The sequence below is a fragment of the Barbatula barbatula genome (genome assembly GCF_947034865.1).
Source record: "Barbatula barbatula genome assembly, chromosome: 12".
NCBI lineage: Eukaryota > Metazoa > Chordata > Actinopteri > Cypriniformes > Nemacheilidae > Barbatula > Barbatula barbatula.
This window is the reverse complement of record NC_136775.1, coordinates 6,717,729-6,744,530: the sequence shown is the minus strand read 5'-3', so window position 1 is coordinate 6,744,530 and position 26,802 is coordinate 6,717,729. Positions and strand designations below refer to the sequence as shown.

At 39.5% G+C, this 26,802-nt stretch overlaps 3 protein-coding genes across 4 annotated transcripts; all 3 read right to left on the bottom strand.

Annotated features, from left to right (window-relative positions):
- Positions 1-262: 262 nt before the first annotated feature.
- stk40 (serine/threonine kinase 40) lies at positions 263-15,168 on the bottom strand. Its single transcript, XM_079469190.1, has 11 exons — positions 14,932-15,168; positions 12,358-12,484; positions 11,135-11,220; positions 10,343-10,486; positions 9,333-9,557; positions 9,198-9,250; positions 5,928-6,043; positions 4,234-4,378; positions 3,986-4,105; positions 3,653-3,737; positions 263-3,543 (listed from the first exon to the last, which is right to left on the bottom strand). Exons 2-11 carry the CDS (start codon positions 12,473-12,475, stop codon positions 3,325-3,327), a joined length of 1,311 nt encoding a protein of 436 aa, XP_079325316.1. The 5' UTR covers positions 12,476-12,484; positions 14,932-15,168; the 3' UTR covers positions 263-3,324.
- Positions 15,169-16,984: 1,816 nt separating this feature from the next.
- Positions 16,985-24,810, bottom strand: oscp1b (organic solute carrier partner 1b). Of its 2 annotated transcripts, XM_079470568.1 has the most exons (11): positions 24,539-24,810; positions 22,308-22,462; positions 20,688-20,855; positions 20,500-20,580; positions 20,238-20,341; positions 19,824-19,952; positions 19,525-19,594; positions 19,245-19,384; positions 18,740-18,803; positions 18,393-18,477; positions 16,985-17,166 (listed from the first exon to the last, which is right to left on the bottom strand). In XM_079470568.1, the coding sequence occupies exons 1-11, from the start codon at positions 24,648-24,650 to the stop codon at positions 17,123-17,125; spliced, it is 1,152 nt and encodes a 383-aa protein (XP_079326694.1). In that variant the 5' UTR covers positions 24,651-24,810; the 3' UTR covers positions 16,985-17,122. The 2 variants fall into 2 exon arrangements, with proteins under 2 accessions (XP_079326694.1, XP_079326693.1); XM_079470567.1 differs by lacking the exon at positions 16,985-17,166 and having other exon boundaries at positions 17,318-18,477; positions 24,539-24,694.
- A 104-nt stretch (positions 24,811-24,914) lies between these two features.
- Positions 24,915-26,799, bottom strand: LOC306901963 (cornifelin-like). Its single transcript, XM_079470199.1, has 4 exons — positions 26,431-26,799; positions 25,881-26,039; positions 25,508-25,644; positions 24,915-25,188 (listed from the first exon to the last, which is right to left on the bottom strand). The coding sequence occupies exons 1-4, from the start codon at positions 26,534-26,536 to the stop codon at positions 25,090-25,092; spliced, it is 501 nt and encodes a 166-aa protein (XP_079326325.1). The 5' UTR covers positions 26,537-26,799; the 3' UTR covers positions 24,915-25,089.
- Positions 26,800-26,802: the final 3 nt, after the last annotated feature.

Here is a 26,802-nt window from a genome sequence, read left to right as displayed (position 1 = left end):
TGCAAAATTGCATTTATGCACTTGGCAGATTGTGTGTTCAAGCTCTACATCTTTATCGTTGTGTGTGTGTGTGTGTGTGTTTGTGTGTGTTCTGTGGGGTCTAAAACCCATGAACTTCGTTAAATAACACACTGCTAGCAGTTGAGCTTAAGTTACAACATTTTACACAAAAACATTTAAGCTGCAAACATATTCATGACTGGACACAGGTTAACATTCTTAAAACGTAAAATATTTTACACAAACTGCACAGACACACAAGTTTTCCATATCAAAGTTTATTGCTGACATGCATGTAGAGATTTGATGAAGTACAAAAATATGTCTTTTATACAAATTTGTTTTTCATCTCTGTACAATTACCCAGTTTTTGACACCCTTTCTAAATAAGCAGCTTACATTGTGAAACGTTTAAGCTTTTGACAAGAATCATGTTTCATTTAACACCAGATCTTCTAAATGTTCCAGTTTTAGAAAAAGATGCAACAACAGTAACAATTCTGAAGAGAATCTCCCAATTTATCAAATATCTGCACAATTGTGTCCTAGACAGTAAAGAAAATCAAAATCAAACTTAACCTTTAATTTCTTCCCTCGCAATGTCTATGCTTTTTTCAAAAACACCCACAACTGTTACAGTTTCTGCTGCATCTTGGCACGTCTTTCTAATGAAACTCATGCAATAATTGCTTTAAAATGGAACAACGTACACGTCTCATGCTGCAGACATTACAAAATTATCTATTCAGGGGAAAACTCTTCTCAATCACAGCGTAAGGGGTATATTAACCAGACATCCTAAACGAATAGAAGCCATGTTATTCACGTAGGTTTTTTAAGTAGACTTCAACCGTTCCGATTTGCTATGACAATGGCTTTTTTGAAAACTCTACGTGGCTCCAGGATATAGCCTTGAGGCACTCGCCTTTGAATTTGAGAAAAACAGCCCCGCTAAATGATTCACATACATTATCCACTACAATACTGCTTTATAACCAAATATTCACATTGAGGTGGGAATAGACTAATGCTTTCAATGGTGGCAGGCAACATCACTAAGTCCTACTGTCTTATGTGGAAACATTGATGTGATTCTTTCTAATAATAATACCCTGTACCGGGTGTCGCGCTGCTGCAACCATTAGTCGTAAAGATGTTTTTCACACAGAGTGCGCTAAAACTCTCACAAGATAAACTCTACATTGATTCTACATGTCATGCTAATGTGCACGATAATTTAGTCGACTTAAAAATAGAGCTATGCAGTCAATCTCCATATTAGTGTAGCTTAATATACCAACAGGATTATTCGAGAATTAAAAAAGGGCCAAGAAATAAACCTTCACTGAAGATAGAAGAAAAACATATCAAGAGAGATCACAGCAATGCTTTTGAGTTATATAGGATCTCTACATTAACCATGGATACAGAGCTTGGAAAAAACGAGGTTGGTGACTTATAAACAGCTAATAAATTAAAAAGGGAAGAAAAAGAAAGGGAAGTTATGTCAGGCTTTACTTCTTTGAAAAGGAAATAAAAGGTCGAGCCAGGTTGCTAGTCATGAACTCGGAGACCTACAGTACTAATTGGCCGTTCTATCTAATGATATAAGTGGAGCCAGACAAAGGCATCGCAAACTAAAGCCACAGGTCGATGCAAGCCAACCACCTAGTATACTAAGATTATATTCTAGCTTCAAAAGTACATCACTTGACTGTTGAATTGAGAATGTGTCACAATCTAAGGCAAGATATCCCAAAAGTATGCTCCATACAAATGGCTAGCTTAAAACGGGGTTGGAAAACAGTCAAATGAGAATCTCTTAAGTAATATTCTCATGACAAGACAGAATGCATGAAACACATTCAAAGTGAATTTGATGGCGTTTCCTTCCTGAACTTTCTAATCATAAATGAAAAGGGAAGATGAGTGTGGAGAAAAACGAAACAAAAAATCAAAGCAATGGTCCTCTATGCAATGGGTTTCTTTCTTTGAGGCCGAAAATGTTCCCAAGTGGCCAAATCTCTATCCCTGAGCTGCAGCTGAAATCTGTGTGGCGAGCGAACGCACCGGCGATACAGGACGTGGCAAAAGATGCACTCCGATAGCTTGTTATCAGAGGACGAGCGCTCTCGACAGCGGAACACAAAGGAAAAGGAGGGCTTAAGGGCTGTGCTTACAGGGCTTATCTAAGCTTAGACTTCCGCATGACTGCCGGCACAGCCACCCTGCTTCCTGACAGTTTCATCCCCTAACCAGCTGTTCCTACATGCCCCTCAAGAGTCCTCCGTGACGGTGCATCACATGCTAAAATATTCACCACGGTTTGCGATTGGTTGACCACAAAGAAAGTGGTGCTTTTTGATCGAACGAAAGCAGGAGGAAGAATAGCATAACAAACCCGTGCTTAAATATACATTTCCCAGTTTGAATATCTAGGAAATGGTGAGTCAAGCTTTGCTGTACCGTATCAGCCGATTTAGATGCAAAGCAATGGTTGTAGGCATCCAGACACAGAATAATTAGCTTGACGCTAGCTGCTAATAGAAACCCATTCAAATAGAGGACTAGAACCAGGGCTTTGCTCGATTTCTGTAATGAGGCTGTAGCTCGCTAAATTGTGATATTAACATCTTCAATGAAAAAAACGCACGAAAAATGCTACCGTTTTAGTAGGTGAGGAAAGGGAAAGCTTATCTGGAAAACCAGTTACTGGTTTTGATGCACAAAAAACATTACACAACGCTAATGCTCTCGAGCCTGTGCATGTGTCCGAACCCCCGACGAAATAAGTCCTTTACACTGTTAAAAACAGACTGAGAAAGGAGGAAAAAATAGAAAACGGTAAGAGGTAGATTTGCAGTCGTAGACACAGATGAGGGCCATACAGACAAACCGGTTGAAGAGAACAGGAGTGGGGCAGACAAGAAGGTTGATCATGTGATCCGAGGCGTTTCACATAGAAAGTGCTGGGGGACTCGAGTGGAGAAGGGTTGTGTGTGGTTTGCTACATGATTCTGTTTGGGTATTGCTGAAAATGTGTGTGCGAGTGTGTGTCGGATTTGGGCAAGGATTGGCATGGTGGAGGTGCTGTTGGTGGTCAGTGTCTCATTCATCCCGTGTGCCACGTCCGGAGTCGATGAATGTCGCAAGAGCGCTGAGCTGTTCCTTGGCCGTGTGTGTTTGCCAGACACCCACTTTGTGCTCAAGCAAGCACATGCGTACTCGCACGCACATGCGTACTCGCACGCAAAAATACATACGAAAAAGAGTGTGCACCCAGTTCCGTGGCTCCCTCCACTTGTAGTGACCCCGCCCATTGGGTTACTTGCGGAGGAAGCGCTGGGCCAGTATTGCGGCATCCAGAGGGCTGATTGGTTGAGCGTCATGGCCGAGACGCCTCACTGGGGGCACGTTGCCGAAATGCCTCTTGCTGAGGAAGTTCTTGGTCTCGTGAATAGTGTTCTTCTCCTCCGCCAACAACATCTGCTGCCTCATGTAGTTCTCAAATTCGTACTGAGACGACTCCTCTGTAACTTTGGCCTGGGGTTATGGGAAGACACGATTTTCATCAATATTGCAATTTTAGAAGCAATGAATTTACCTTTCATATAAACTGTGAAACGTCATTTTAGCTTACACTAGTACTAACCTCCTGAAGGTGTTCGGGGTGGTTAAGCTGATCGTCTATATCAGGCACCACCTGCAGAGGCCCGCTTAAGGAGGACACTGATTGCCTGTGGAGATAACCCAAATCAGTGAGTGACAAATGGGACTATTCAAATCTTCAACCTTCAAACCAAAGACTGAACCACGCTGTCTGCACAAGATTCCCAAAAATGTAGCGAGATTACTTTTCAGACAGAAGATGACATTGCATCCTATGCATTCCTAAAAAGTTACTTTCATCACTGCCCCAAGTCTTAAAATTTTAACTTGGATAAGGCTGATCTCAGGTCACAGGAGATAAGAATATGAGACGCACCAGGAGGCGATGATGGCGCTCAGAGACTCCAGCACCTCAGTGGCAGTGAGCCTCTGCTGGGGGTCGAGCACCAGAAGCTTCCTGATCAAACACACCGTACTTTCAGATACTCGTCCATCCCTGTCCAAGATAAGACATCAGCATTTTAGTAATACATTTGTTTTAAGCTCATTTCCACTATTTTCCGAGCATGAGGACAGACTGTTTTCATTACGTATTCTAAAAGGAGGACTGTGATAGACACTTACTCAGGGATGGAGAATTCAGCTGCTTTGATTTTACGGAAGAGCTCTTGAGGTATGCTGTCGTAAAATGGGAACTGGCCGTAGAGCATGGTGAATAGCACCACGCCAAGCGCCCACATATCACTTGGCTTACCACGGTATGGTCGACCTGCATAGAAACAAAGTGCACATTTAGCATATTATTTCTTGAAACCAGATTAAAACATCCTTGCATTTTAACACGCAATCTTGCATCGAGATGCTAAAAAACACCAGTACTCAAGCAGGCAATAGTGTAACCTATGCCATCAAATATTTTACATGTTTATTTAATTTGCTAGTTGTGAAAATAACAACAATTAAGAAGTGCTGGCTACTGCATTTACTAAACCTGAAACAGAAAAACATATGTATGGTGAATGCACTCAAAGTATGCAAATGCATGTTTGTGTTGCACTATGAATTGCATAATTCACAAACTATGCAAAACAACTACATTAAAAGCATCATTTAAGCTCAGCTACATTTTAAAGAACACTACATATGAACTTTACATATTTATTACAAAAAGAAATACATGCCTTTAGAACTGTCACCATCTTATGGTCCCTAAAACCTGTTCACACTCACCAAACTGCTTTGTTTACCACCATAAATGGGCAACAGAACACAGCGTGCCAGAAGAAGAGTACCAATGAGTCATGAGAGCTCTGATGTTAATTGGATGGGTTTCTGTTTGGTTAACAGCTTGATATATTATTCTGTAAGGTACACATTGTGTTTTCATAATGACCCATCACATGAGAGAGAGAGAGAGAGAGAGAGAGAAAGGAGAGAGAGAGAGAGAGAGAGAGAGAGAGAGAGAGAGAGAGAGAGAGAGAGAGAGAGAGAGAAGAGTGAAGTAGTTCCTTTCTGCATGACTCATTGTGATGACTCACTAAAGCAGCTCTCCTTTGTTCTGCTGTCATATTCGACTGAATTACCCCAGGCTTCTCTCTGTCTGTTTAACGTGAATGGAGATCGCAAGTAAGAGCTCAGCTTTGTTTCCTTTAATGTGAATGCTCGGAACGTGTCATACAACTAATGCTTACAGTAGATTTCTTGGAAAACCCTAATAGCGGCAGAAAAGCTTGAGAAAGATTATAATACATAGTGTGACATCAGGGATCAACCTAATATATTACAGTTAAGGCACTATAAACTTAATTACAGTTAAGGCACTATAAAATAAAATATTACAGTTAAGGCTATTTAAATCTATATCTATAGAACGCACAAGAATTGTATTTTGTTTGTAAAAAAAGAACGAACACAATGACCTAATTGACTTTCATCTAATGGACATATTGCACATATTGCATCACAAGTCCATTTCGGCCCAGAAACAGAACATTTCTGGAAGGGCTTAGCATGACACAAGCGCTGTTAATTTGACATGTTGCACAGCAGAAATTTCCCAGAGGCCGTGACAACAATCTCAAGGAAGAGTTTTGGTATCAGAGTTGTTGTTGAGCCAACAGGCCCTGCTCACACAACACAAATAATGACATCAATGATGGTAACCGCTCCTCACCCGTGCTGACAGTTTGTGTCTGCCGTTCCTGATTAAGGCCGTGAGGGTGGTTGGCTTTATGAGCTTTGATTACACTGCTGACGTGGGAGGTGAGTAATGGTCTTGGTCATAAACACACAGACAGAGAGAGAAACTGGATTCTCACCACTTAGGACATCTGGGCTGATGTAGGCTGGACTGCCTCTCTGGTCCTTCAACAGATCCTCCTCACTCACCAAATGCTTTCCGAGGCAAAAGTTTGTGATGGTGATCCGATGAGTCCTGCACATAAACAAAACACACAGGTGACGTCAAACACCCGTCGTGAATTCCCGTACGAGCCCCTACTGTTTGGATTCAAGTGGAATTCAGGCCAGGAATTCTAGAAGTATATCAAAACGAAACCTCACGTGTTGTTTGCCAGGTAGGGTTTTGATCTGTGCAAACATGCCTCTGATATGTTCGTTTGTGTCATTTAATTTAGTGTGTGGCAAGGAGCCATTCTGTCTTTCCAGAAAGCAGAACCTAACATGACAGGACACCACGATTGCACTTTTGAAAAACAAATGAGTCACCTGTGGCTTGTCACAAGATCAGTGATGACTAATCTTGACATCTCAGAAAAGAAACAACTGCGTTCTTTTCAGCGTGAGGCATGCAAGCGTGCGCACACGCCCGAACTCTCAAAAGGGGTCACTCTGGCGTAAAAACGTGCATATTCGGATCGTGCGAAACCGCTGTGCCGACGGGTCCTCGTATGTGATGTCAGCTGTGATCTCCTGTCACTATAAAAACCTCACCGCACTCTGACAGCTACATCCTCTTTTTTCCCATGCTTCCCCAGTTCCTCTCTCACTTTCACACCCTGAGAGTGACAGTCTCATTCACGCCTTTTACTGCTACAAACAGCTCTATTCCTGAACCCAGGTTTTCCCAGCAGAGCTTCTTATTAATTCGAGGCCGATTACAATCTTTAAATAAAAGGAGGGTCATGATTAAACTAGATTAAATGAGACTGGATTAGTCACCATCGACTAAAACGTGATTTATATCATGTTCGTACCTGGGTTACTAAATGATATTTGTTTTCAAATGGTTGTTTAGTTTTGCTAGCTGAAAACCTTGATCTGTACAACCCTTTGTACAAAAGCACATCTAAGCGGAAGGTTTGCTTTGTCTGCCTGCATCACGACTCCTCTCTCTTGTTCGCGAGCTAAAAGGACGTTTTCTATGCTCAGTCTCCACTTCCTGCTCACGCGAAGAGACCAGAAGCCTCCCGGACTCTCATGAGTGCTAAAATTAGCCGCGTTGATGGGAAAAGTTAAATGGTTTGATCACAAGAGGAAGTCTTGATGCTGAAATCCGGTCAGAACTGCCTCTGCTGGGTGAGGCTAAAGTGGGATTTTGAAATGGTTTTGTGCTGGAGTTCCTCTGCTTGGGCAATAAGTGCTGAAAGAGGAACAAAGCGGATAGTGAAAGCAAATCGGGAGATCCTAGTCATACCACATACATAATTCATATAACTTTCTTTTTATAGCTGAACACATAATGGTTGCCATACGGTGCAGCCTAAAGAGTAAAGACTGCGAGTTGTGAAGGTAAAAAGAAAGGTCAATGAAGTTTTCTAGCTATCTTTGTCCGGCCTCCGGTTCAATAACATGCTAAATCAATAAAATTGATCGTAACTGCATTAATACAACCAAAACATGCATTTATACTCCCCAACCGAGAAATCAATGCTACATCAGCATATCTAATTTTACTTACACTTGCATTCTCCTACTATGCAAGAACTTCCTTTATTTGCCACTAAAAGCAGATTGCAATTTAACGCAATAAACCGAGAACAAAGAGAACAGAACAATGTGTGGAAATCATAGAGGAGATCACTCCAGATTCGCCAGTCGTTTTTAAAAGGCCAAGCAGAAAAGCAGCGCACATGTCACAGACCTCTTCTGACTAATAGCAAGTACTTTCCATTCCACCCAAAGCCAACAGTCTGCAGGCTGGGCAGGGTCACACAGAGAGTATGATCAGAAGGGTATATGAGGGAGCGAGCCAGAGTTACGTGTACGAATGACTCAGCTCTCAGCTATGGATCCTTTGACAGAGGGTTGTATTATCTCCAGCTGGGACAAAATGTTCTGCTCTCTCGCTATACTAAAGCAGACAGACCACACTGCTTCGTTTCATCACTACGGTTTATGTTTACCTTTGTCACTAAGCCATGCGATACCTGTCCGTACCTTTACTCTTTAATTGGGTGCAAAAATTCAGTCTCGACAACGGCACATGTGAGTTAAATGAAAGTTCCCCAAAGACTCATTTATTCCAGCACAGTGAGCATTTATTTTACGTGGCTGTATACTTTAATTTGGCTTGGCTCGAACATTATGTCATTTTTTGACAGGAAATTTGAGAAATCACAGGAAATGATGGGTAGGAGAGGAAGGAAAAGGGGTGTTAAGATGCAAGTCAGACTCACGTTGCCTGCAAAAGCACTATGTATATCTATCTACATACACCCTTTTTTCTACAGAAGCCCTAAACGTACTAACTGCACTAAAGAGCACGCTTCGTAATGCATTTATCTCCTTCGGCAAGGAATAGAAAACGTATCGACATCTCAGTTCAGTGGCTTTAAAATGGACTACTAGATGCCGCTAAATTTCATATACTGGTCCTTTAACTAAAACATGCCACATTTTGGATATAACACACAATGTATTAAAACAGAAATTCAGAAAATCTGATCACATATACACATCTAAAAGCAATGCCAACCATATACACACAGCAGTGTGTCTTGGCTAACTATTTGTGATAGGATCACAAGGATTTTGGTGATTGCAAACGCCACTGAGCTTGCATAGTGTTACAGGCATCATAATTAGACAAGCTGTGCTCTAATGTGACCAAACTGCACTACGCGAGAACTCTGCAATGACAGGCACATGCTGGCAAATGTGACAGACAGAACTGATAATTTTTAATTAGCCAGCGAGGCTCACGTTCCGTCTGTACATTTGAAATGACAGAGATAACTGCGGTTAAGATTGCTTAAGCAGGCTCTCGTTCTGCTCAAACGGCAGAGGCGGGCATGCAGACCATATGAAGAGGGCTGATGAGGGATTGGGAATTCCAAGCAACACGTCCGACTTTGCCTCTCTATTGGATTGCCTCTCCTTTTCCAGGGAACAAAACAGGGGCACGTTCCAGCCAGTCTCGTTTTAACTGGGAAGGTTTCCCGCTGCTAGATCCCCCTCCCTTCCCTGCCTGTGAGGATGAGTCACGCTCTTACGGAGAGCTTGAGAGGAGGGAGGTCAATGAGGCCAGACGGTGCTCGACGTAACTAACAGAAGGCTGACTGCACAGGGCCTGGAGAACTCCACTGGCTCTGCAGGTAGAGAAGTAAAGGAATGCAGAGCTGCCTTACCTCTTATTAAGCACCATGTTTCCGAGCTTCAAGTCTCGATGGACAATGTTCTTCTGCAATGGTAAAAAGAGGAAATCCTTCAGTGGAAAGCCCTCAAAATTATGATTTAAACAGTATTAAAGTATAGCATCTCACCTTATGCAAAGCCTCCACCACTCTCACAACATCGTAGAAGATAACAATGGCCTCACGCTCGCTCAGTCGTTTCTCTTTGATGACGTAATGCTGCAGATTGATGAGGTCGGCTGTCTTGTCGCTGAAGTCGTGGGCGCAGAGGCAGTCGAGCACCAGGCAGATTCGCCTTTTCATCTTCCTCACCTTGTTGGCCTCCACGTCTTCCACAATCTCACAGGAACGGTCCTGAGACCGAAAAAGACAGATATGTCAGCTACATTTTGCCCACTTAATAACAAGTCTTTACTTCATTGAACAGTGTATGACAAAGCACACAACCACACTATTAAGCCTCTGAGAAGAAAGAAGAAAACAAACAGAATCTAAACAACAATCCTAAGGACTGATGGTACAAAATGTGCTTTATTTTCCTGAATGGTTCACCATGTGGAACAGCTTGAATGATGACACCCCTCCTTCTGTCACCTGAGACTGAGGTCAAGCGAGGGTTGCGAATCGATCTGCAGTGCGGCTTTTGTTTGTAATGGCGGTGCCTCCGAACACAAGAGCGATCCATAATTAACCGGCCTACTCTAGAGAGGAGCTATAATAAACCAATCAATACCGCAAGCTTCAATGAAAGGCTTCGACAGCACGGTACAACTTGTTCTGGGGCCGATTTCATCGGAGAGAGGAGGGGAAGAGATGAAAAAAAACAATCTTTCGCTCAAAGAGAATATGGTGAGTCACCCTAAGCACTTTGAGATAAAAACAACTGAAGGAGTACGGTTAACAAATAATTATCTTCATTGTGTAATAAAAAAGAGAGACCGCAGATTGATGTGAGAGGTACCAAGGTCCATTAAAAATCTTGGGGCAATTATACCAACAAATCTGATAGTAGAACACCATAGTCGATTGATCAAATTCTGTACAACACACATCAAAGTTTGCTGTGCAAGGTCATTTTTTCTAAATATGTATGTGTTTTTATTTATACAAGATCCACTGCCGAGTTTAATTTGTCTTACCTGGAAGAGGCCGTGATGGTGAACCACTCCCTCTTGGTTGGAGAGCAGTGAAAGTAGAGAATACTCAGTGTGCAGGAGCATTTTGCCCTGCCTTTCCTCTTGCGTCTCTCCTGCTGTGTCTTCACGCTCTTCCAGGGTCAGAATCTACAACAAAAGGATAGGGTAAGAGGACACGACCTCAGCGTTGCCATACCACACATCCTATTCTAAACCTTCTTATCTCCAGTGATGGCACACTAAGCCATCAACGATCTTGAGGCAATGCAGGGGATCCATTAGAGGCTTTATCTACAGAGAGGGCAAAGATAAGTTCCTGACGTGTCATTCAACAAGTCTATACTAGAGATATGAATCTCAGGGACACTAGACTGGGGGGCACAGAAAAGCAGGGTCAAAAGGTCTGATATCAGGTTAAGTCAAGCCCATCCAATAACAGGCTGGACCATAAACAAAGAGCTTGGTTTGATGTTCTAATCTGATCCAGACCCGGTCGTTGATATGAACTAGTATTGCAAAGTTGCCGTAATTGAAGTATTGTGGAGGTTTATTGAGGCAGGTCAAAGGTTCATGCAAATAGTGAGAAACAAAGTGTCTTTTGTTTGTCAGAAGCCGTCCTACTCAGGACATTTTAAAAATCACATGGGAGGGCTTTTGTGAAGGTATTAAGATCGCTTCTAGGAAATCGAATCACTAATGGACAACAAGGCGTTTTGTGATGGAATCACTTGGATGACATTCTGAAATGGTCAAAAGCATCGAACCCACGTCTAATCCAAAGCAAAAAGTACTCACTTTTAGCTGGTAGAAATCATCCGTCCCATCTTTTCTGGCTAAACACTGCACTATGCTCTGAACCGGAGAGTTTCCGAGCCGCGGGCCTTGTGAGGTGAGAAGAAAACAGAGAAGACTGAACAGATGAAGGTACGGAAAGTGCCAAGCACAGCAATTCCCCCAGAGCACAATCATAAAGGCTCTTATCATAGCGCCCTGCATTAGCACATTACGCTGCTGTTTCCAACTGTGACAGCTGCATTTCAAAGGCTGCAAAATAGAGGCACATGGGGAATGACCTGCAGATTGCAGTCAATCCAAAACATTCCTGGCATTCTTCTTAAAACAGAGGCCTCCAAACCAAGACCACCACAATCTACTCTAACTTGCACAGAAATAAGAAAAGAGCCCTCTGGTTCTTAGCACTAGGAATGTATTTCAAGACAAAGTAAATACTGAATTGTAAAAGACTCCATTTAGTACCTGTGCAAATGGCACTTTGACTGACAGATGTCTACTTTATATGCCCCTATGCTAACAGATGACGTATTTATAATTAAATTGGGGGCATTATGTTAATACTACACATACAATAATGTCAGAAAAACTCATGACCTAGTTGAAACTTTGCCTTAAGATGATTACAAACTCTCTCGCAACTTCCTTTCACTTGTTTTAAGGGATAGTTCTGTCAAAAATGCTGTCATCATTTACTCACCCTTGTGAAATTTCAAACCTGTGTGATTTTCATTCTTCTTCAGAACACACAAGATCATATTTTCAAAAACTCTGGTCACATTGACTTGCATTAGTTTTGTGTACATACAATAGAAGTCAAAGGGGACCAATGTTTTTTTACCAAAATTCGTTTTTTGCAGAAGAAAGTTATACAGGTTTAAAATCTAAATTTATTTTGACTGCCAACATTATCCATTAATAAAAAAATCTATAGATATTGTGTTAATATTGTTATGGGATTTTGGCCATAAATCAAGGTATATAAAAGTGACATTGTGTAAATCCAATTTTTTTTAATACATATCACTGTTTTGTTTAATTTTTATCTTTGTTCTATTGTTTTTGTTCTTAATTTTAGTACTTCGCTCAATTATAATGTTTTAAATCCATGAAAAATTCAGATCTATACGTATTTGTTTTGCTGGGGTGTCAAATTATTTCTGAAATACTGCTGTTGACTACTACAATGTTGGTATTGTGACAATTGCATTGATCAGCTGGCTCACCTAAAACAAAGGGTCCGGCTCTCTTTGCATTGTTTCCAGATATCCCAGCACAGAGTAGTTTACTGGGTCTGCCGGATGACTCTCCAGCCCCTCGTTCCGAAGCACGGCGTTTGGACATTCTGCAGATCTGCAAAAGCAAGGCCAAGAAATGCAGTCAATACACAGTTAATGAAATGAAACGACCAAACATGCAACTAGAAAGACATGGGACATCTTGTCTACCTATGCTAAATTCAATGCATCCAAACAAAGCATCCATGGGACATTAGCTCAATGCATTGTTGCCCCGGAGGACAATAGCCAATCCACCCCACTTGAGGTCTTCCAGCATACTGGTAACAAAGTGTGAGTTATAAATGGGGAAAATTTCAGATGGGGGAAGGGGATCTAGCAAGTCGTGCCCCCAACACTTCTGAACAGTCGCCTTTAACAGCTCTGACACTGTATGAATGACAACCCATCAGGTCAATTTGCGTTTGCATGAGTAAAGATTAGCAGCAGGTGCGAACTCCCTGACTTCCTTGAAAGGCAAAGAGTTATTTGCAAATGGTGCCGTTGACCACAACCTGACTGAGAAAAGCAAACGCGGAGCTAAACGAAAAAAAACAAATCAACTCAAATAACCCCGCAATCATGAACTCGACAAATTCCTGTATTATAATCCATCCGTTCCTTAATCTGCATGGGTTTATCTGCAAATCTCTGTTGCGTAATCTGCATATTACAAGAAATCCTTTTTCGGCTGGACTTGATCAAAGAATGTCAGAGCATTTTATCCATTACTTATTATCCTTTTGTACCATAAAGTCACCTATATATGATAACAACACCTAAGCCAATGGTTTTATTACAGATGCGTCAACTTTTGTTGGGCAAAGGGCCTCTGTATATTTTGTGGTTCTGGTTCTTCGAAGTTCACGTGGTACTAAGGATACAGCGTGATTCACACACGCAAGGCTTGGGGTCTGCGCTGGTAGTGATTTGTCAGAAATATGAAATACGGCTGTTTGACACCAATGGGAGCGTGACGCACGCAGCCTCCAGACATCAAGACGCGACGGGGGAGCACATTTAGCACCGCAGCCAGTTCAGCACCCCATGGGCTCTTTAAAATCAATCTCAGATTAAGGGACAATACAGAGACTGGAAATTCCAGCGATGAATAGCAACCTGCCACTAATAGCGAATTAATGCAAAGCAGAAATGAACAAACCTTCAAATTGTGAATAAACAGGAACTACAGACAGTTGTGATTCATGTTTTTGATACAAACTAGATTGTGTCAGTTTGAATAATAGGAAAAGCATCCAAATATTTGCCAATTTTCTGCAACAGATCACACAGCCTGTCTCGAGGCTGTAGGAGGGGGTACGTTTGGCAGTTATCACTTCACACGTTTACAGCTTTTTGTCATTCTGGACCCAGACTGTTGACAACGTGACAGACGGAGTTGATAGACGTGATTGCTTCCTCATCAACCCCCTTTGACATGCATTATTGGATTATTAGAACACATTGTGCATTGGCTTGCAGTAAACCTGCAAGCGGACATCTGGCACCTGAATAAAACAGAAAGATTCCAACTGGTAGCAAACCATCTGTAACAATAGTAGGTCACACCAAACATCCGTGCGGTTTACATTATCCCATTGACACTAAAAGATGAGCGTTTGCAAACAAAGACCAGCTCTAAAATCAGATCTAGATAATACGTTTATAAGTAGCATGACGCACGAACAACAGTACAGTTAGTCGGAGATTAGAAGTCATAGCAAGTTACACCGTGATCAGTCCTTTTCACAGAAACTGACATATTTACAGCCGATGCAATCGCTATCCTCGATGATGAAATAACGTTATCTAAGAGATTACTCATACTCTATTGAGCCGACTGCTTTTATAGACTGACTCAATGGATGCACACATCACAGCCTTCAGGGAAGTGAAATATCAACTTACGTTTTAATGTTGCATTCGATCTAAAAATACAAGCTGTCAGTGCAGCAAACTTGAGACCTCGCCGAACACCGGCTGGCAAACCATGTGCATCATACGTGTCGGTACACGTTTTGTGTGATGTGTCCAGATTTGTACCACGTAAAAACAAGTGACTAACGTTTCCATTTATAGGTAAACGACAGCAGAGGGACTTAAAACGGGAGAGCATCGCGATCACAACAAAGTGCACGGTGTACACCTCGCAAAATAAAGCAATGGCAATGAACTGAAAACAACATCATTTAAAAAGCTCATCGGAAACCAAAACAATCATTCATACAAATGACTTTAATAAATGCGTGTAATCAAACAAAGCTCGACTCGTATCGCCACGAGCCTGCTCCGATCGTCGTCTAGCATCTGCACGCGAAACTTGCTTATTTTAAATCGTTTTCTCGCATTTACGGTGCATATACAAAATGGTTCAAACAAAGTGCGGTTTCGTCGCGCAAAGCGAGTTTTATTAAGTTTTTGAAGACAAGAATAGACGGCAAAGCAAATAAGTTCACCGTGTCCCTTTAACGGACTGCGAAAATCTCCTCAGCCGACAGACAGACGGGCCATTTAACAACTTACCGAAAGCGCCGAGGGAATCCTCTGTCGTTCACCAAATCCCGCTCATTTCTGGCCGATTACACGATCAGCAGGTGTGCATTGACATGTACACTCCACCGCACGGCGGCCTGTTTCGATCAAACCGGAGAAAATTCACGATTACCGAAAGGGGTTTTGAGGGAAAAGCCTTCTTAGGACTACTGATCACATCTTTCCATAGCAGCACCACCTGACAACGGAAATGACGCACATGCCCGTGAGTGGCAGGACGGCTGGACCAATAGAAAATGCCCGTTGCGGCCCCGCCCCTTTACGTACATTCTTGAGACTGGAATTCTTTCTTTGAGCTTGACGTGAGATGCAAGACGGACGTCCACACATGTAAATGACCTGTAGTAAACTGTAAAGTCAGATATTTGAGAGTTTTGTGGACGATAGTAGGCTATTCTATAATACAAATTATTATAGATTATTATAATTGTTACAGTGGAAATCAATCGCCTTTCACTGAAGCGAATAATAAAACCATCCATTAAGATTCTACCATTAAAGAAAACAATGCTTAAAATGGTCAGTATAGAAAAATGTAATGACAATACACAAAGTAAATAATATCGTGTGAGCGCAGCAAATGTCCCGTCATTCTTGCACACATCACAAGACCCTCAGAGATATGTATCCAATTTTAGATCCCCCCAAACTAAACAATTCACCCACGCTTGCAAGTTTCAATTCAGTGGGCTGGTGTGAGGCAGCATGTCAAACAGAGAATAGTTTAAAGGGCAGTAACTGATTTCAGGCTGTGCTGTCTTCCTGCCTTGACTCAGCATGGCCTTTGCCTTAAACCACATGAAACACTTTATAAGCCTGTGGCTAAACATTGGCCAACCCACGGTGTGTGGGGTGGAAACTGTGAATCATACTTTACTAATGCCCATGCCTGATAAAGATGTAGAGGAACAATTTCATGAGTACACTATAATATTACTTCTGGACAGCATTGATCGTCTGTCTGGATGCATGCTCCTATTCGTTGCTTGCTCTTGTCATTAATTGTAATACTTAAATAACCATACAAGTTATCATGAAATTTCAAGGTAAATTGCAATTTCATTTAATGTTGATATAACTACTTGCATGTAAAACATGCTGGTAATTCATGTTTTCTTGGTCACTTGTGGCATCAATCAAAAGCTATAAATATAAAGTACCTTATATTTTGATTTATCCATAGTTAAGAAGCAAGAAATGTAATAAATGTTCATTGTTTCTGGCTGGTCAAACTCTAAACAATGTCCCAAATCTGATTAGGGACAAAAATAAGCTTCATATGCTTTAAAATATATGTTCAAATTATTCATTTTTTGTTTGTTTGTTTGCTCGCTCGGCACTCATCTCTTTGGACAAAATAAAGCAAGATATGTTTATCTATGATAATCTATAACGTGCTAATGTCACGATGTCAAAATATGTTGTGCTGTGGGGTTAAAAAATAGCACAAGCAATGAAAATCAGAAGCTCTTTACCATGGAGGATCAAATGTGACAACATTTCAATCATAACTGTGTGGGTGAGAGAGCCATCTCCCACGACTATTCAAATGAACACAGCCGTTTTCAGTATTGCTTGTCTGCTAGAGCCGAAACAGATCAAGTGCTTGAACAGCGTGTACCAGTGAAACACTTTACATTTCCAACTTCCCATTCTCTTGACATAAAAACATGAATATGAGATATATATTGCTGGGTGTTATGAAATATGAATATACCATTATCAGAGAAACATGTAGACGGATACACTAATCCATAATTGTGATTTTAGATCTTTCATTATTAAGGGTGGGGGCTGGATAAGGTGATCTTTCCAGTTTATGTGAACAACGTTGTGTTATTCTATTGTGCCATCTAGTGTTGAAGAAATACCATGATGTGTAGCTTGTATTGACAAAGAAAAAACCTACATTTGCTTTTTCTATTTTAAGCGTTTCATTTTTCTTTCAAAGCAAAATGTGTACTTTGTTAAAAATAACTGCAATCACATGTGGACAAAAAAGTTAAGACGACACACTGACCATCATTATTTGCAAAAGGACATACTTTATTTTTTAAAGCTAATATTTAAAAATAATGAAACAGTAAACATACACAAATTAACTTTCATATACAGTACGTTAAAGTGATACTCCACACAAAAATGAAAATTCTGTCATCATTTACTCACCCTCAAGTTGTTCCAAATTGTGTACATTTCTTTGTTCTGTTAAACACGAAGAAATATATTTAGAAGAATGATATCAACTGAGATTTCTGGGGTACTCAAAAAATGTTAGTCACATGTTCCCCAGAACTGTTTGTTTTCCTAAATTAATAAAAATATATTTCGTGTTTACCATTTTTTTTGTTCTGTTAGTTAATGTTGCCCCAGAAATCTTAGATGCTAACATTCTTCCAAATATCTTTCTTTCTGTTCAACAGAACAATACATTTATACAGGTTTGGAACAACTTGAGGGCGAGTAATTCATGACAGATTTTTAATTTTTTTGGTGGACTAATCCTTTAACTTCAATATATGAGTAATATAATACATTTTCAATATATGAAAAATATAAACATTTCATTCCCCACACATACTGCATTGCTTATTTTCATTTCATGGAAGGTGACCTTGAAGTACATTTCACATATATTTTCGCTTCATATGACGCAAAACTGCGCATTCTAAGACAACAATGTTTGTTCTCAATTGTGACATTGAAATTCCTGACTTGGTTGCATTTTATTTGCCTCCATATAAATAATGACAAAACAAACACAGATCAGTTGTCCCGGGGATTCCTGTAAACCAGTTTTGGGATCTGTGCTAAAATTTTACTGCAAGTGCACTTCGGTTTCCTCTGATACCCTGTCTTAAGCAGTGCTTGTTTTATGGATACACCACAAATGTAATCGCATTCATGCACCTTTTGGTTGCACATTCAACTACAGCTTTAAATAAATTCCATGTAAGAGGATTGAGACAATTCAGCAAAAGGCGTATCATTCTGTCTATTGATCTAAATGTCACAGGAGTGTCTATGGCATCAAAGCTTCGCAGGGGTCCTCACTCTGCCGGCAGACCTCGTTGATGTGAAGTACGGAATGACGTGCTGCCTCAGTAAGTACAAACTAATTCCACAAACTGCCTATGGAAAAGTGACTATGGTCCCACGACAAGACACATATTACATCTCAACACCTGCTATTTGCATTTCTTGCATTGTAGCAGGTGAAGAAAATTTGCATGAAATTCACAAAGAGAATCTCCTTGAGCTGTCATTCCAAATTAAACAAGGTTGTCACCGCAGCTCCAGGCAAAGAGCTCTTTGCGGAGCGAGACAGCGCACATAGCAGGACCTGATCCTTCTTAACCCCTCAATAACTTTCTACAGCCAACAGAACCATTTAAATCACAGACCGTCCATCATGGCCAGAAGGTCATCACCTTTGCTGCTGGAACTGGGGGTGGCCTCCACTGCCTCCCCAAACTCCCCCATGATTTTAGCCAGCTCAGCATTGGTCTGTTTGTCCTAAACAACAAGGAGAGTGACCCGGTGAAAGGTGTTTTGTTACTCCAGGGGCCCTCTTGTTAGCTCAGCAAGTTTAAAGTTAACACAAACCTTATAATCTTTAACTTGTCAAGAACCAATTAGGTAAGCTGAGAGCTTTGTCCCGGTGTGGGTGGATCATGGGTAATCAGGCATTACAATATATTTTTTAAGGCCTAGCTTTGACTGTGTATAAACAACATGTGTGTATTAATGTACATGCAAACAAACATTAAAACTTTACCTTCGTTGCTTGGATATTAAGAACCTCATAGGACAGATCATCTGGTCTTGATATAAAAGCTTCCCTGTGGCCAAAATCTAAGTTTATTTGCATGAAACTGAATGTCATCAATAAAATGAATTTCACGAAAACGTATTTTATCATAAATATCATCTTTTTCATGAAAATATATTTTAAGCGTCAGAAAGTGACGTGAATCTCATGGAAGAACATGCCATGGTCACATCCAAAGAAATTATTAAAAAATATTATATTATGATATAATATTCATATTTCAAAGTATAATGGCAATCTTTTGTACTGCCTTTCATTTAAATTAATAAAAAAAATCTAAGCATTAAACTGGAAAATTCACATCATTGGTATGATATCATTTCTGATATGATTTTTTGTCTTTTGATTTTGAGGTAAAAAGTAACCTGAACATGTTTTTCTGAGAATTATCTTTGAATCTGTTTGTGAAAGATTATTGATAAATATAAAGTACCAAAACTATAATACTCACTCTTCCTCCTCATCAGTGGCGAAAAGATTCACCCTGAAGCCAGAGTCGATATTGGCTGATTTTCGCACCTCCAGGCCTCCCATGAGTCTAGCAAGCAGGTTTAGTTCTTCTTTAGCCAGAGGATTCGGAGTCGTGTTGACCTTCAGTAGTTTGTATGGAGTACACAGTTCGCAATTAATGTATTGTATTGGACTGTTTTTATAAATAGCAGGCCAATAATCTGCGTCAATTCAGTCATTTAAAACAACATACACAAAAAATAATTCAAGTATAAACCAACCTTGGTGTGCTGTGAGGAGTTTTTGGAGATTCCAGACATATGTGTTTCCACAGGACGACTCACGCTGTACCTGAAGAAACAAACAGGGCAATTAAAGAGCTAACTTTACAGTAAAAAGCTACATGTCTCCTTATTAACAGCTAAATTATTCCAAATCAGTTAGGGATATCATTTTGCTACCAATATAACACGTGAAGAATTACATCATGGGTTGCAGTGTCCGAAGATTCAGAGTAGAAATGATAGTAATATCACAATATCCATGAGTAAAGTGTGGCTGTGATGTGGTTGACGCTCACATGTTCGTGCCCAGTTTGATGACCCGATCACCATACATTTCGAAAGAACCTTCCCGAAGGGAAGGGTTGTAATTGCAACCACCCTGGAACTGCAACCTTTTTACCTCCTCACCACCACAACTAAACGTCCTGTAAAATAAACACATTCATAAACAAATAAATTGGGATGCAAGAAATGGAAAATTCTATAGCAAGAAAAGCTTTGGTGTCAAAGCCTGATTCTAATGCAATTATCTATAAACCTTTACTGCCAGATTCAGTGATTCAGATTCAGGCACTGTTAGTGACGAAAAAGCTACATACATTTTTGTTTTTAATGTTAACTCCAAACATTTTTACTTTCCACACATTGTGCAAATATATTTTTTATGCAGTTACTTTTTTTAAATGGTAGCAGAAACCTCCTTAGCCAACCTGATGAGTCCTGGGGTCTGTGTCCCATATGGAACGGGTCCTGATGTTGGTAGAACAAATCGACCATTGGAGTTCTGTACCTTGTCTTTCAGAAAAATTGATACCTGAAAACAAGGAAATATGTTTATCACATTTGTATATTACATACAACACTTTCTGAAAAGTTTATGATTGATTACACATCAATATTGTTGGCTCTTTAATTTGGTTTTACTGAGCATTCTGTATTATGTACATAGCAATATAGAGAAAAAAAACTTACTCTTATGTGCATATCTTGAAAGAAGATGAGGAGTGTTTGTCTAATTAGCTGAAACTCTCCACCAGATAAAGTGGTATATATCTAGAAGTTACAAGAGAATAAAAACTTCTCAGAGTGTAGATTACAGTTATTGAATAATTAATTGGTTGAATGAAAATAATTGGTTGAAAATGTTCAGGCACTGTTACCTCTATAAGCTGTTTATTAGTCTCATCTACTTGGCTGAGTATGCTGGGAGTGTCCTTGACAAAGTCCCTAATGGCATCCATGTGGTTGAAGGACACGAGGAGGATGTCTTTAGGGCGAGGACACAACAAAACCTGATACTTGAAAGCCATGGTCATCAGGTCATAGAGCTGTGCAGGAAAAAAAAGGCAAAACATGTATCGATACAGTGCCCTCTACTATTATTGGCACCCTTCGTAAATAAGAGCAAAGGCGGCTGTAAAAATTAATCTGGATTGTTTCTAATTTTGATCTTTTATTTTAAAAATCGACAAAATTCCAGTAAAACAATTTGAAGTGAGGGGGTATCATGTGAGAAAATATTTTTTTCTTTAATATACCCTGGACACAATTATTGGCACCCCTAAAAATTCTGATGAGTAAAATATCTCCCAAGTACATTCCCATTAATATTTTATTTTTCTGAGCACACCAAAGTGAATAGAAACATGATGTTGTCCAGTCATAACTTCTTGTTTCACAGGAGAATAATACCAAGTAACACAAAGCCCAAACCCCCTTAATCATTCATTATTCAAATGGTTTAAACCATAAAAATCCCCATTTCCAACATCAAGTTGTTTCGGACAACTTTCAGGAAAGAAATCTTCTACTCTTATGTAAAAATAAACTCCACCATATTAATCTGCCATACTGGAACTTCAAGCAGGACTGGGGTCTGTTGCCATATGAAATGAAAACTAGTTTTTTTGGCATGTCCACAGTTAAATATACCACCAGATCTTCATTGTTGTAGACCTACTTTTATCCCAGAGGTCCTGAACATCTTGATCAGATACATGGCATCATATATTATATAAAATACCAACAGATATAAAATCAAAACCTGACTTGCTCTTATAGAAATAATGGGTCCTGGTTAGATCTTCGATCAGCACATTAGTTCAAAACAAACATCCAAGTCAATAAAAAAATGGGTCACTGGACAAAACCTGACCAGAAACCTATAGAAAATGAATGGGATGAAATGAAGAAGAGGGAGCATCAACATTTAAAAGATCTGGAGAAATTCTTTATGGATGAATGGACTCGGATGATTCTCAATGTACTCTCAAAACTCATCAGACTGAAAAAAACCTCAGATCTGTTTTTCTAATAAATTGAGGTTGCGGATTTTATTTAATAAAAGGGTGCCACTTATTGTGTCCAACATTTATGGAAGAAAATTATGATGTGCTATTCCCCCTACTTGAATTTGTTTTCCTTCCATGAAATTATGAAATTTTATAGATTGTTTAAATAAAAGATCAAAACGAGAAACAATGCAGTTTTATTTTTTCAGCCTTTTTTGCTCATATTTACCAAGTAATAGTGGAGGGCACTGTATATATTATACTGTATGTGACATTACACTCAAGGAGCCAATCAGCAAAATCAACAGCAGTTAGTTGTCTTTATAAAATGTAATCACAACAGAGCAAGAGAAATGCTGTCTGCTAATGGAAAGTTCTGATGCAAATATCTTCTGTGAGTTTTAAAAGCTACAACACTGTTCAAGGAATTCCCATCCAACTTCTCTTGAAATTAAAAAAACGGCAAAGTATTCTTAACTGTGAACTTACTTTGTCCATACTGGCCTGGTTGAGTCTCATGATTGAGGCGTGAGCAAGTCGATCAAACACGGTTCTTAGGGCCTTCTTGGAGTACAGCTCTTGTGGCTTGAACAGCTCTTCCAGGAACTTCTTGTTGAACATGGTGGTGATGATATCATTCATGACTAACACAAAACACAATATACGAAAACAGTCATTGTGAGACAAAACGATACATTTTTATATAACATAGGATAAACCGAGCAAGTGGAAAATGAACACAAAATCCAAGCTTTATTGTCTTGCCAAATGTTTTCATAGGCCAGCAAGCTGAAAACTGTCATCACATGTTGGCTGTGGACCTCAGAAACACTTGGAGAAAGTCATTGAGACCTCAGTACTGAACAAAAGCTTTAAAGTGATTGTTCACCCAAAAGTGGAAATTCTGTCACCATTTCCTCCCCATCACGTTGTTCCAAACCTGTATAAATTACTGTTATTATTGTTCTGTTGAACACAAAGGAAGATATTGGGAAGAATGTTAGCAATTTTCACTTCTGGGACATCATTGACTACCATAGTAGAAAATAATGATGTATGTTACATTTTGAGGAATTTAGGAAAGCAAACAGTTTAAAACATTTTAAGATTTTCCTGCAATGGTGGTCAATGATATCCCAGAACCAGAACATTCCTTCAAATATTCTTTGTGTTGTGTTTAGCAGCACAAAGTAATTTATACAGGTTTGAGGGTGAGTAAATAATGACTCTTAATACTACTATTATTAGTACTAATCATTTATTTTTGGGTGAACTATCCTTTTAAGAGGCTGTACTTTAGAGGGAATAGCGTACCTATTACACATTCAAAATGTGCAATTTCACAATTTCATAGTGCAGAAACCCTCTCCCTCTACACAGCAGTTGCCTACGAGAGTTAACTGTATGCTTGCATGCTACTTTTCTACTACCAGCAGCAAAGCGAACAGAATATTAACTATACCTCTTCTTCTGTCCTCCTCTAGCCAATCTGCTACAGTTGCTACAAAGACTGCAAATCACAAGGACACACTGAAAACGTTCTCTATAGGAAGAAACTATATCCATTACAGTTTTCGTTTGCATGAGAGTTGTTTGACACGTTTTGTGATCACCACAGCATCTGACGCCAAAGTGTGATGCAGTTAAGTTTATTATGAATTAACAAGAAAATATTAGGAATGCAATTCAAAAGAGACCAAAACATGATACATGAAAACATATAAAGACAGGATACCATGTTTGTGGGCTGCTTGTGACAGAGATAAGGCTAAGGAAATGCTCAATACCATGATATGCCATTGTGTGACAGAAGGTGTGAACCTTCAGATAGTAATATACTACAATAATAAAATACTCCAATGACAGAATCTTTGGATGAGATATTAATTTCATGCATTTTCGTTACGGATGAGTAATTAAATGGGACTTAAAGGAACAGTTCCCCAAAAATGAAAATGCTGTCTTCATTTCCTCACCCTCAAGTTGTTCCAAATCTGTATATAGAAATGTCTTTGTTCAGATGAAGGGGACAGTTCACTCCAAAAATTAATCTGTATTCATTTTTTTTTGCCGATAAACACAGAGAAAGATATTTGGATAAAGGCTTGTAAACAAAAAGTTCTTGGCCTTCATCGACTATCATAGTAGGAAGAATTGCTTTACACATTTCTCAAAAGATGATATTTTAAAGAATGTAGGAAAGCAAACAGTTCTGGGGCACTTCTGGACTATCATTGTCATGTTTCCTCCTCTGGCAGTCAACGGTAGCCAAGAACTGTTTGGTTACAATCGTTCTTCCAAATATCTTTCTCTGTGTTTATCGGAAATAATTAATACAGATTCGGAATGATGAAATACTTTTTTATTTTGGGGTCACCCAAAAATAAAGCCTTTCGTCATTCACTCATGTTATTCCCAAACACACAAAACCAGCAGGCAGAGTTTATCTCCATGTGTTTGTTTAAAATACAACAAAACTAAAACGATAAAAAACTACTGTTCCCTGGATAACCATGTAACGTTAACTGAACCGGTCCACATGATCTCCTTTCAAACACACAGGCTAACTGGCTAATTTTTTCTGCATGAATAGCGTGAAACAACTGTTCCAAGAAAGATGACTCAGAACACAGTGTGCATTAAACGACGACCGATGTTGTCTTTATATATTATAATGTAGGTATCAAGACCAGACGTGATTTTATCACGGTTCTCTCTACCTTTCTTGGCTTTATCTGCTGGGATATTCTGAGCCCGTAAACGCTGATCCAGGATGTACAGCATCTCTCCACCCAGATTAATGAAGAGCAGAGGTAGCGTTCTCGTCGACATTTTTAATGGAATAAGAGGTAAATTCAGCTAATACCGGTAATGTAATGAGATTTTAGGTAAGAAAAGACGCGATATGTGCGTCTGCTGTAACCTTAGCTAAAGAGTCAGGGAAATAAATAAGCGTCTGTGAACCGTCTATCGGTTGCCAGGTCACCGCCAATAAGAGCCAATCAGAGACGCTCATACTGCAGGGTGTGTATGACGTAAGTTACGAAGGTATAAAACCAAGAGTCGACAGCTCAACCAAAACAGAAAACAAATGTTCATGACAACATTTAATATCAACAGGGTTTTGAACACTTTTATTGTCTTTGCAAAAGGGATACATAAACACATAAAAAAACGAAAATACGCTAATTCAAGAAAAACTAAGCTTTTGGTTATACTTGTAAACACTTTATAATGACATTACATTCATTAGTATAGGAAAACATAGTATTTAGGCCTCTCCGTTCCTGATACGAATTTCTCTGGCCATTCGGCATGTTTCAAAGAATCCACAGCAACAGGTCATCAAAGCATCATTGCATATTGTGCCCTGCAGGAAAAAAAGACATTTATAATAAAACCATGTGCCTAAATCAATACGTGGCTGAAAAATATGCATAAACAAAAGGGACCCTGATGTAAATAACATAAACCATTACAGAAAATATAATAGAAGAAACTAGAGGCCTCTGTGGGTCTCTGTAGGTCTATCTGTAATGTGCAGGCATCTATGGGTGAGATGTTATGTGGCATATGGGAACCAGTACACTATTGGAATAATGCCCAAAACACACTAATTTATTTTCAATGGTATTATGGTGAACAGCTGATGATTCATAAAGGTATTGTTTAGATTCTTAGTTTATTACTTGTATTCCATAGGTCAGTCGCATATGTGTCCGCATGGCAGCCATTCCTCCAGGTACACATGCAAGGCATACGTTCTCTCCATACTTTTTCGTTGTGTAACAGCTAAGAGCTATTGGACAAATACAGCCAAGTGCACCTAGACAACAATGGAAGGATATAGAAAATTGGTTACAGATCCCACATGCTATAATTAACTGTGTCTCAGCCACAAATATAACAATGCATTATAAAACAGTCATGGTTTGTTGATTGACAAAACCTATGACTACTCCATTAAATCTTAAACTACAACTGAAAAGTGCTATAAAACAGTATCAAAGTTTGAGTTTTATATAAAATTTGAAAGGCTTGTTGAGTGCTGTCAGAACTTACAGACAAGTAGGTCATTACAGCAAGAACACAGTCCAGTGCTCCATTCTCCTGTCTGCACATTTGTGCCGTAAGAACCAGCACCAGGTTGAGTGATGACTGGGTTTGACATGTCACTCAAATAGAACAGCCCAGAAAAAGCTGAGAAAATGGCTTTCCTCCCTGGTGATGAAAAAGTGATTTAATATTCAGTTAAAATATGATGTTATACTGAATAGGTTATTAGAGGTTTATACGTCTGATGTAATTCAATTCCAAAATACCTCATAATTAAACTGTTTTAGAAGTGTTTCTGTTTTCAGGTAGGTTATGTTGTTAACAGGTTGTTTTAACTGGACAAATTGCCATCAAATTCTTTATCTCTTAGATACAAATACTTTTTTAAAGAATAGTTTTGGATCTAAAAATACATTTAAAACTTCTTACAAACACATGAAACATGTACTATATATATATATATGTACAATGTAATGGCAGTTAAAATGCTAAAAATGAAAAGTTTACATCGTTTGAATACATTCTACAATATAAAGCAAGTAACTTCAAAACGCACCTCGTGTTCTCCTGATCTTCTTGATCTGAGGCTTGCAGCTGAAAAGGAAGTTGTGACACACAAACGCATTCGCCACTATCGTGTGCAATGTTTCCGTTTCACGCATTTAAGCTTCACACAAAACACGTCATGAAGATGTTCATTGTAAAGGAAATGTGATCAGCCAGAATTTTCTGAAAAATCATTGTATAATCTCACAAAAAGCTGACACTATCACCCCCAGATAATTCACCAGATTGTGATGCATGTCAAAAACAGCAGTTCAGGGAACTTGAGAGCAGGCAAACCATTCGCTCAAGCCACAGAACCACAATACATTATGTGCTCATGATACAGGTCTTCATTTGTTGCCTATCCAAGTATGTGAGTATG